The following is an 11,038-nucleotide window of genomic DNA, read 5'->3' as shown; positions in this document are numbered from 1 at the left end:
AAAAATCTCTTTCATCCAACATATGCTCGGCCATCTTGCGGATTTGTCGGTGTCTGAATTTCTTATGGGTCTAACAACTCGACAGGATTAGTTTTTAGTTTAGCCCCTGGCCAGTGGCATGTCCCTTTCCCCCGCTTCTTCCACTAATCAATCCTCCATTTCTATATTCGCCCTAACCGACGCCGCTAGCTAGCTCACTTGATCCTCCAAATTCATCGATTAAAGAGAGAGCTTAAATTCCACACTCGCAACTCCGCAGCAAGTTACATTGCCACTGTCCCAAGTTTCTCCACGAATTTATTTGCTTCTTTGATGCAGAACATTAAATTCGTTGCTTAAGAAACAGGCTTAATAGGATTGCTTCTGAATTTTACAAGTCCACACACTGACACACGTCGCCAGCGTTCCAGCCTGCCTGTCATTACGAATCTGCTTGCACGGTTGTTTTCTTGGCCTGCCTGTCATGGTCAGAAATCCGGTGAAAGATCGCTGTACACCAGCCGTCGCTTGGCGACCGGGACATCCATCGCCTGCGTGCCCAGTTGCAACACGAAAGGAGGAGCAAAGCTGATGAGGATACGCCCACATCTAGCAGGACCTACCACTAAATCAAAAAAAAAAAATCAAGGATGCGTACATAATTGATGCCAACCTCTCGCCAGGCTGAGCATGCGGACACTTGGGAATAAACAATGCCGCGTCGATGGGCTAGGAAGAAGAGCTCGCGCGCTCCATGTGTCCTCCACCTTTGACTGAGCCTGGAGCGACCGACACTCATCGCGCATGGTTGTTGAGATTGCAGTTTTCATCCAACTACTGAAACAGAATTATCTATCTACTGATTTCTGCCGATTTTTAGATGAATGCTCCGCTAGTCCGATGCCAAACGAAGCTCTTCTCACCGGATCACTTTCTTTAGGGTCTTTTCACTGGATCACCTTTTCCCTTAGTAATATAGAGTAGTTAACAAACTTGAGGTTTCTTAAAAAAACTGAATATTAACGTTAATCAGGCGTCTCGAACGGCTGATGGATGGGGACGGATTGCTGCATGCATGTTCTACACATGCGCACGCATGACAAAAGTAACAAGCACACCCCACGTTAGATAAAGAGTTAAATACACCACGAGTACCTTAACTTGTCATGTGTGGTCAATTTAGTGCCTAAAATTATAAAATACATGAAAGTGGTGCTCTAACTTGTCCGACTGTGCAAATACGGTGCCTCCTACAGTATCCGGGCATACGTCTTGCCCGCATGGCGAGCCAGTATGGTGGCGGCCCGCATGTCAGTGAACGGGAGCATTTTTTACACACAACCCACTCACATTTTATTTATTTACATGTAATTGTGTAGCATACGGATGCAGACTGATAGGTCCAACCTATCAGGTTTGGGTCCCACATATCATCTACACCAAGCACAATTGTATGTGCGAATACCGTGTGAAATAATAAAGAAAAATAAGAAAGAAAAAGGGATCCGAAGTTTCGAACCCAGGAGCTCAGGTGTGCCACCCTTGCAATCTACCCGATAAACCAAGCAAGATTTTATATTTAATTAGAGCATCTAGTTGGAATTTTCCTGCGGATTTTTTTCTCACCATCTAAAAGATGTAAACATTATTTCTTCATTTTAGGCATCACGTGGTGTCCTGCCTCGTGGTTATATTGTTCACCAAGGGACCTCTCGGTCCTACCAACGCGCGTGTGTGCTACCAACAGACAAGACACCATTTGATGCCTAAATGAGATAATTTAGTTCTTAAATGTTAGAGTATCGAGGGAGATTTAGGGAATATCCTAGTGCTTTTGAATTTTTTTTTGAAAAAAAAATGTTTTTGAAACATGTTTCACGTGTATTATAAAATTGTAAACTTATTTTTGAAAGACGTTTGTCATGCATTCACAAAATTGACAACATGTATATTTAAAAAAAAATGTTCAACGTGTATTGAAAAGGTTACTGTGTAAAATTATTCTAACATTTCTACAAACATCTTTAACATATTTTAATACATTTCTAGAATTACTATTATTACACAATAATTTTTAATACACGTTGAACAATTACATTGTCAAAAAAATTGTAACTGTGTATTTTAAAAATAGAGTAATACAATGAAGATACACAATAATTGTCCGTGCTTGTTGTCCTGCATGAAGATACATAAATTTACACAATAATTTCAATATACGTTGAACTGTCTAAATCCATATAAATTTAAGAAAACGTTCATGTTAACCTCTTCAAAGTACACAATAATGAAAATATAATAAAGATTTAGAATACACAATAATGCCCTACTGATAATTATTGTATTTTTTATTTGGCAAAATTTACATATCATGAAAACTAAACATGAACTTAGGAAAAAAAACATGTAGAAAATGTGTTGAAGAATTGCAGACCGATACGCCGAATTGGTCTATATACATTTCTAGCTAATACTACAACGTATAACTTAGTTTGGCCGGGTGGCCAGCATGTTATTGCATTAAGCAGGATGTCCTAGGTTCAAATTTCCGTCCCAGCAAAAATAATAAATCACTCGTCCACTTCCAGCCACTGACATGTGGGCCGCCGGCACGCCACACAGCCAAGGCGTACACCCGAATATGGTAGGAGGCACCATATTTGCACGATCGGACAAGTTAGAGCATCACTTTCATGTATTTTACAATTTTAGGCATCAAATTGGCCGCACATGACAAGTTAAGGCATCTGTGGTGTATTTAACTCTTAGATAAAAGTACTACTGCTGATTGATGGGTGATTGGTGCCAAATCATCGCTGGGAGGGACACAGCACAGGCAGCTGGGACTGGCAGCGAGCTTCCTCGATCGCGCGCATATAAATAGAAAAAAAAGAAGAGAGGAGATTTGCTGTTTCGTTCTCAATCTCATAAAAATATTCCGATATGCGCCATGAATCACAGGCGGCAGGCAACACATAAAGCCCACCATTCCGTCCCGCTCTGCTCTGAAGTGTCTGGAACGGAATATCTGAATATGCCCCCACCAAACACGCACATGGAAAGCAATTAAAATCGATTTCTTCCCTGTCCGATCTTTCGCCCGGTTCGCGGTTCGAAGGCGTCTCGGTGTCAAGCGAGACCCATCGTCGGCGCCGGCTCTACTTTTACTATGCGTGCCCAGACTGGCCCTCCCCCAGGGACGTCGCGTCGCTCGATCCCGGGTGGATCCTAATGACGTCTCCAACGCGGAGAGGCTCGCTGCGGTGGGCGGAGGGCGTCGCGCCGCTGCAACGGGCACACAGCGTGCACGCCTACCTCGTGTGCGCGCGAAAGGGGAGGGAGGTTGCTACGTCCACGTACGTGCATGGCGCATGGTCATGGAGGGATCTTCCAGCTACACGAATCATGATGACTTTTAACTAACATAGGCATCATACATACTACAGATGATCTAATAATGGAGGCACTAATGGAATATAGATTTCTAGTTGCAGAAATTAATAATACGCATACCAAGCTTGGGTTGGCCCTTCAAGATAGGATCTGGACTGCCGATCGTCTGGAGAGACGGGGTTGGGCAAATTGTGGCCTCTGTCCTCTTTGCAAAAGGGAATAAGAAACTGGTGCACATCTCTTTTTCAAGTGCCGCTACACGCTTAGGCTATGGAGGTCAATCATCGCCAAGCTTGGCCTTGCTCACATGGACACCTCTGACTGGCACCTTGCTGACTCTGTCCACGAATGGTGGGACGAGCGAACTGACAACCGTGTCCCCAGCCGAAGCGCCTCGGCCTCCCTCACCATGCTTGTCTCTTGGACCATTTGGAACGAGCGTAACGCCCGGGTGTTCCGGCACAAGTGCGCGCCGCCGCCTATCCTTCTTAACATCATCATGGATGAGCCAAAGCTTTGGGTTACGGCAGGTGCTAAAAGACTAGGGTCTATTATCTTGCGTGAGTAATCGTCATGCCGTGTATGTGGGTGTTACTGTAAAACTCTAATCTCTACTCCTTTCTTATTTAATAGATGAGGCAAATCTTTTGCCTCCGTTTTGAAAAAAATAATACGCATACCAAACATACCCCCCCCTCCCTGAAACTAGACAAACAAGAATAGGTTTTTTGCGATCATTGTTTTGACCGCTTCGGATATTTTTTTCCTTTTTCCTTTTGATCGGGTTAAGCGTATTTTTAGTCTTGCATGATATCTGCATACGTAGGATGAACTTAACCAACACATGGCCCTGCAGCAGACATAGTTCAAACATTTATGCAATGTTCAAGAAATCGTTAACTGGTAACTACTCGGTCGGTTTAGGAGTATAGATTAATCGGTGAATCGGCCTATTAACTGGATTAATCGGTAGATTGAATAGGAACTTGCCAACATATATCTAGATTTTTTTATGTATTATACCATACTCTCATGCTTCTAGCTATGTAATATACCAAAACATGCTGCCATACACATATGAAAAGCATAGAGTGGAGGTAAAATTATTAATCCTAGCTATTAAGGAGCGGGATGGGGCTGGAAGGGGTTACGGACCAAAAATTTGGTCTTTGTTTGCCCACCCGTTAATGGGCCAGCAGGGATTAATCGGCATGACAACTGATTAATCGGTCTAACTGGCCAATTAATCGGCCTGACAAGTTAACGCGACAAATAGGTGTTATTCGATCGGTCATGCTATGAGTAGCGATTAACTGGCCCGTTAACTGATTAATCGGGTGAATTCATGAACAATGCATTTATGTAATCATTTATCTTACTCCCTTCTGTCCTTTTTACTCCGCGTATTAGATTTGTCTGAAGTCAAAGTGTTTGAAGTTTGACCATGCTTATACAAGAAATTATTAACATTCATAATACAAAATCAATGCCATTAGATCCATTATAGAATATATTTTCATATTGCATTTTTTGGTACACTAAACGGTGATAATTTTTAATATAAATTTGGTCAAAGTTGATGAAGTTTGACTTCTGAGAAATCTAATATGCAGAATAAAAAGGACCGGAGGGAGTATGTAGTATCAACCAAATTAGTTACACACTTTCTATTCCTTATCCCATGAATGGATTTCCAGCTATAAATGTGGTCGCATCGATAATTTTCAACTAAGATAGACAAGAAGCATGATCTAGTAATGGAGTTTGCAAGGCAACTTGTTCTTTAGAACATCAATGGAAACAATATAATTTCTAGTTGCATAAATTAATAAGACGTGCATACTAAAAATACATCTTCTTCGACACCATTAGACAAGCAAGAATAGCTCGAACTCCATCGAGTCCATATATTTGACAATTGGTACATAAATAGAAAACCATTGGCTAGAAAGCTACATTTTAGAGTTGGTTGAGTACAAGTTAAATGTGTCTGTAATATCATGCCTTCTGAAAACAACCAAGTTAACCAGGCACTTTCTACTTGTTATCGAGTCACATATAACTATTTCTGCAATGATTATAGTTCCAGATTAATTTCAAGAGCAACCAGTATCCGAAAACTAATCGTGATACTTTTTCTCTAGGGGAAAAGGTACATGCTTGGGGTTCTTGATGGTCATTGATTTTGTTGAAACACACACAATGGAAAATGAGACAAAAGAACTTATTTGTAAACACATACTCTCACAGGCTCCATGTCGACATAGAAGAAGACGCCACCGGGATGGGAAATGAGCCAAAGGAACTTAATTCTTCACTACCACATCGCCACCGCTATGGCGCTGTAGCTTGGACAACAAAACCTAAAAACATACTAAAGTTTTTTTGCGAAAAGAAAAGGGGTTTTATTCCTCCATAATAGTGTTACAGTCCGCCAAACAAAGATGTGAAATACTGTCTGGAACACGGCACAACCAACAAGCGCTGCTATCTCCAAAACGACCGATATTAGTTAGACTATGAGCAACACTATTTTGATGACGATCAATCTTTTGCGGAATAAAACCACGTGGTTCCGGAAGTTCCTCTATTTCTATCATGAGATGTCCATAGGCAGATTTGTGAAGAAAGTCATCCGTCAGCGCCGCCACCACAATTGAACTATCAGATTGAATCACTATAGAAGATCCGATCTTTGCACACTGAACGAAACTCCTTTGAAGACAACACTAATTTCAAACTCGAGGGCATCTTTGCAATGAAATAAAGTTGTACTAAAGTTTAGACATTTATTTTGAGACCGAGGGTGTCGAAGAAAAAAGACAACACGAAGAAATTAGCCCCTACATCCTGTCGTCGGAGTAGCAATCGAAGGTGAGGGAGCAAATGAGGTCGCATGGGGAAAATACAGGGATTGGTGTGGTATTGCCTCTGCAAACTCTTAAAAGACTCAGTTTAACTGTTTCAATTATTTTATTATATGAACTTACAAAGCCAAGAACACAGGTCGCGAGATCATTTTTCTAAAGTTATTTCATGCCTTCCCGCGATATGCATTCAATGGAAGAAGACATTCATGTCGACTATAAAAGGCGTTTGTAACGACTTCGTCAATATGAAGATGAATTGCCGGCTCAGTCTTTGGGAGGTGCTCATAAAGATAGGTTGTGCTTTTGTGTGCGTTCTCATAGATGAGTGCGTGTGCGTATATATAAGAGCCTTCTGTGTTAAAAAAAGGTAGGCATCATTTTGTTGGTGGCCGTAGCAGTGCAGCACAAGCGGTAAATCAGCACGGCAAAAAGTTAACACATGAAGAGCCGACCCCAACAACCCTTCGTTCCCCTCCCACTCCCACTCGCAGTACCCAGTCCCCACACGGTGCGGGTGCGGGTGCGACGGTGGCACGCCTCCCCCAGCTCCTCAAGTCAACCGCCCCCTTCCCCTCCCCTTCAAAACTCCCCACCCGGCCACCGCACCACACCCACCTCCCTCTGGGTTCCGCACCTCACCGCTAGTAAGCACTCCCCAGCTGGGTGTCCGGCTCCGGCCGTTCATGCGCTGATCGATCGCCTGAAACTGCGCGCGCGCGAGCCAGCTCCGACCAAGAAAGCCCCAGCGGCCGGCGGCCGTCCAGGAGGGGGGAGCCACCATGCACTCCCAGAACCACTGGGGCGGGGCGTTCGACATCGACGGCGCGGAGGACGACCAGAGCCGCAACATGGACATCGACCGCGGCGCGCTGCAGCACCAGCACCAGCTGGACGAGACGCAGCAGAGCTGGCTGCTCGGCCCGCCGGAGGCCAAGAAGAAGGACCGCTACGTCGACCTCGGCTGCGTCGTCGTCAAGCGCAAGCTCCTCTGGTGGATGCTCTGGGCCGTCCTCGGCGCCTTCGTCCTCATCGGCCTCCCCATCATCATCGCCAAGAACATCCCCAAGAAGAAGCCCCACGCCCCGCCCCCCGACAAGTACACCGACGCCCTCCACAAGGCCCTCCTCTTCTTCAACGCCCAGAAATGTGAGCACCTCCTTCCTCACTCCTCCGCCTGCTCTGCTCTGCTTATGAGTGATCAATTGTCTGATCCGTACTACTCCTACTTGGAAGCTGTGCGGATCCACCTTTGATCGAGTCTCTCTGAACTCAAGAATTCGCGTAGAAATCGCTAAGTAACAGTGGGACATTAAATCTTGTAAAAGTTTTGATCCGTGATCTTAAGTGCGCAATTACACCTTGATCTTGATCTTGATGGCAAGCAAAAAAGGGGGAAAGGGAGACCCCCACGTAGTCTGTGATCGGGAGCTGGGTACAGCTGCGTACGACGGCAACCCCCACGCTTGGAATGTCATGCCGTCCTGTTCACGGTCTGTCCCTGCCCCCTTGCAGAAAGTGACAAGCTGATATTCAGAGAAATCTCTCAGAAATTCAAAGTACGAATCTCGGCACGTTCACGCACATGTAGGCCAGCCAGTTGATCCATTCTTTAGCTTAGCCCCGCACATGGATGTCGCTGTAGATCTTGCCTATGCTCTGCTTCTGGATCTCGCCAGATGGAAAGCTTCCCCATTTCTAGATCCTGATCTCGCCAACTCATCTGTTCATAACATACTAACCACTTAGCTCAGATTTGCAAGCTGAATTTTCAGTTTCTTACTACTATAATCAGATCAGAATTCGGTATCATTCATCGATCTCACCAACATTTTGCTGTTTGTTGTGACAGCCGGCAAGCTTCCTAAGAACAACGGCATCCCGTGGCGCGGGAACTCGGGCATGAAGGACGGCGCGGACCTGCCGGACGTGAAGGGCGGGCTCGTCGGCGGGTACTACGACGCCGGCGACAACATCAAGTTCCACTTCCCGATGGCCTTCTCCATGACGCTGCTGAGCTGGTCGGTGGTGGAGTACGCCGACAGGTACAAGGCGATCGGGGAGTACGACCACGTGAGGGAGCTCATCAAGTGGGGAACCGACTACCTGCTGCTCACCTTCAACTCCTCCGCCTCCACCATCAACAAGCTCTACAGTCAGGTGAGCTCTCCCCATCAGCCGATCGGTCGATCGATCTCGACCGTTGAAAATCGCACGGTGAAAACATCAAACAAGCATTTAAAGAGTGAGACTTTTCGGTTAACAATAATAACTAGAAAAGGCATATATATATAGAGAGAGCTTTGCTTAAAGTGGTGCTTTTGATCTGTTGAATATAAAAGGCATAAAGATAGAGAAAGGGGTGTGCAATAATGCAACTGGCGTGGTCGATTCAGTGTGCACCGCCCAACAGCTAGCCTTGTTCCAGCAAGAAATGTTGATGGGCACGCACGCGGCACAGCCTACAACCTTTGACTCTTATCACTTGAGATCAGTAGGCTAGCTAGGGTTCTTCACCCAATTATCTACATGTGCTTAGCGGGACAGGCCATGTTACCCCAACTCTCCAAGCCAACTTAACTATCCTCACTGCAGCTCATTCAGAGTACCAACTAGTAGCTGTTAATTTTGGTTGTCACGATCCGATCTGAAGATGCTCTCCATCTTGTGTTCTCACGCTGGATGTGTTAATAATCACAAAGCAAAAAACAAAGGAATATTTTTTGTAGAAGTGTGAAGGTGTACTTAACTCAACATCAGATGATGGTCTGACACGTACGTGATTGTGCCTGTAGGTGGGTACCGCCAAGATCAACGGCAGCACGCCGGACGACCACTTCTGCTGGAACCGGCCGGAGGACATGGCGTACCCGCGGCCGGTGCAGCAGGCGAGCGCGGCCCCGGACCTCGGCGGCGAGGTGGCGGCGGCGCTGGCCTCGGCCTCCATCGTGTTCCGCGACAACGCCGCCTACTCCAAGAAGCTGGTGAAGGGGGCGGCGACGGTGTACAAGTTCGCGCGCGCCAACGGGAAGCGCACCCCCTACTCCCGGGGCAACCCGGCCATCGAGTACTTCTACAACTCCACCAGCTACTGGGACGAGTTCATGTGGAGCGCCTCCTGGATGTACTACGCCACGGGCAACAACAGCTACATCAGCTTCGCCACCGACCCCCGGCTGCCCAAGAACGCCAAGGCCTTCTTCAACATCCTCGACTTCTCCGTCTTCAGCTGGGACAACAAGCTCCCCGGCGCCACGCTGCTGCTGTCGCGGCTGCGCATGTTCCTCAACCCCGGCTACCCCTACGAGGAGTCGCTCATGGGATACCACAACGTCACCAGCATGAACATGTGCATGTACTTTCCCAAGTTCAATGCGTTTAACTTCACCAAGGGCGGGCTCGCGCAGTTCAACCACGGCCAGGGCCAGGCGCTGCAGTACGCCGTCGCCAACTCCTTCCTCGCCGCGCTCTACGCCGACTACATGGAGTCCGTCAACGTCCCCGGCTGGTACTGCGGCCCCAACTTCATGACCGTCGACGACCTCCGCTCCTTCGCCAAATCCCAGGTAATTCTTCTTTTAACCGATCTTATCGTCGTTGGTACATCTACTTACAAGTTCAAGTTGATTAATTGTGCAATGCGTCGCTTAACTGTGTCGTGGTGGTGGTCGAGCAGCTGAACTACATTCTTGGGGACAACCCGATGAAGATGAGCTACGTGGTGGGGTACGGCAAGAAGTACCCGAAGCGGCTGCACCACCGCGGGGCGTCCACGCCCAAGAACGGGATCAAGTACTCGTGCACCGGCGGGAACAAGTGGCGCGACTCCAAGAAGGCCGACCCTCACGTGCTCGTAGGCGCCATGGTCGGCGGGCCGGACAAGAACGACAAGTTCAAGGACGCGCGGATCAGCTACGCGCAGAACGAGCCCACGCTGGTCGGCAACGCCGGGCTCGTCGCCGCGCTCGTCGCCATCACCAACAGCGGACGTGGCACGGGCGTCGGCGCCGTCGACAAGAACACCATGTTCTCCGCCGTGCCGCCCATGTTCCCCGCCGCCCCGCCGCCGCCGGCCACGTGGAAGCCGTGAGGAGAGGCCTGCCCGACCGGCCGGTTTTACGCCGACGTTGAGCAGGTCGAACACTTCGATTGGGTTCGGTTGGTAGTGCAATTTTCTGGCCATCATGTAAAATTCTTTTGTATTATACGTACACACGTTAACCGTGGCGCGCGATATGACGGTGGCATGCCTCACGCATGGCCTGTACTACTGTAGATGTTTCTTGTGCACAATTTGGGTATGGACAATTAATGGATACTTGTTGATTCCCACAGAAGAACTAATGGAGTAAGTGTTCACAGTATTGTCAATGTATCATGCCATCTCCAATGCTCGATCACTCTCTAGCCGCTTACAGTGAACAAAATAAATATCTGAAGAATCTACAACAATCGGTTCGCGGGAATTAGTGATATAGGGAATGAGAGTTTGAGAGGTATTAGTCGTATAAGACTTAGTGAAAGAAAACTGGAGTATAAGAGGTACAGTACAAGACATATAACCCATTGTTTGGTTGAGTGACGAGAAATGTGAGGAGGAAAGGGGAAAGGGGAATTAACAACATCTCTAGTCGATCCCTTCTAATTTGACTCCTTATATGTATCCTCAAACTTGACTCCATAAAAGAGCACCAACACGCGCACTCACTCACTCACTTCACTTCACACCATGTCATGCCAAGTCACGTGTGCCTCGCGCCATGACTCATGAATCGAGTTCGAGTTCGGGCTAATGTTAT

The 11,038-nt window shown here is 47.0% G+C and overlaps 1 protein-coding gene across 1 annotated transcript; it reads left to right on the top strand.

Annotated features, from left to right (window-relative positions):
- The first annotated feature begins 6,832 nt into the window (after positions 1-6,832).
- LOC123053772 (endoglucanase 12) lies at positions 6,833-10,603 on the top strand. The gene is made up of 4 exons (XM_044477320.1): positions 6,833-7,388; positions 8,092-8,399; positions 9,035-9,805; positions 9,916-10,603. The coding sequence occupies exons 1-4, from the start codon at positions 7,022-7,024 to the stop codon at positions 10,327-10,329; spliced, it is 1,860 nt and encodes a 619-aa protein (XP_044333255.1). The 5' UTR covers positions 6,833-7,021; the 3' UTR covers positions 10,330-10,603.
- The last annotated feature ends 435 nt before the right edge of the window (positions 10,604-11,038 follow it).

This window comes from Triticum aestivum, chromosome 2D (genome assembly GCF_018294505.1).
Source record: "Triticum aestivum cultivar Chinese Spring chromosome 2D, IWGSC CS RefSeq v2.1, whole genome shotgun sequence".
In the NCBI taxonomy this organism is placed as follows: Eukaryota; Viridiplantae; Streptophyta; class Magnoliopsida; order Poales; family Poaceae; genus Triticum; species Triticum aestivum.
Note: the sequence above shows the minus strand (reverse complement) of the source record. Positions and strands in the feature narration are given on the sequence as shown.

Excerpts from the sequence above, each read along its gene's own strand:
- LOC123053772 (XM_044477320.1), top strand. The coding sequence starts at position 7,022 with ATGCACTCCCAGAACCACTGGGGCGGGGCGTTCGACATCGACGGCGCG. Across the intron at positions 7,389-8,091 it reads CTTCTTCAACGCCCAGAAAT|CCGGCAAGCTTCCTAAGAAC; the intron begins GTGAGCACCTCC and ends TTGTTGTGACAG. Across the intron at positions 9,806-9,915 it reads GCTCCTTCGCCAAATCCCAG|CTGAACTACATTCTTGGGGA; the intron begins GTAATTCTTCTT and ends GTGGTCGAGCAG.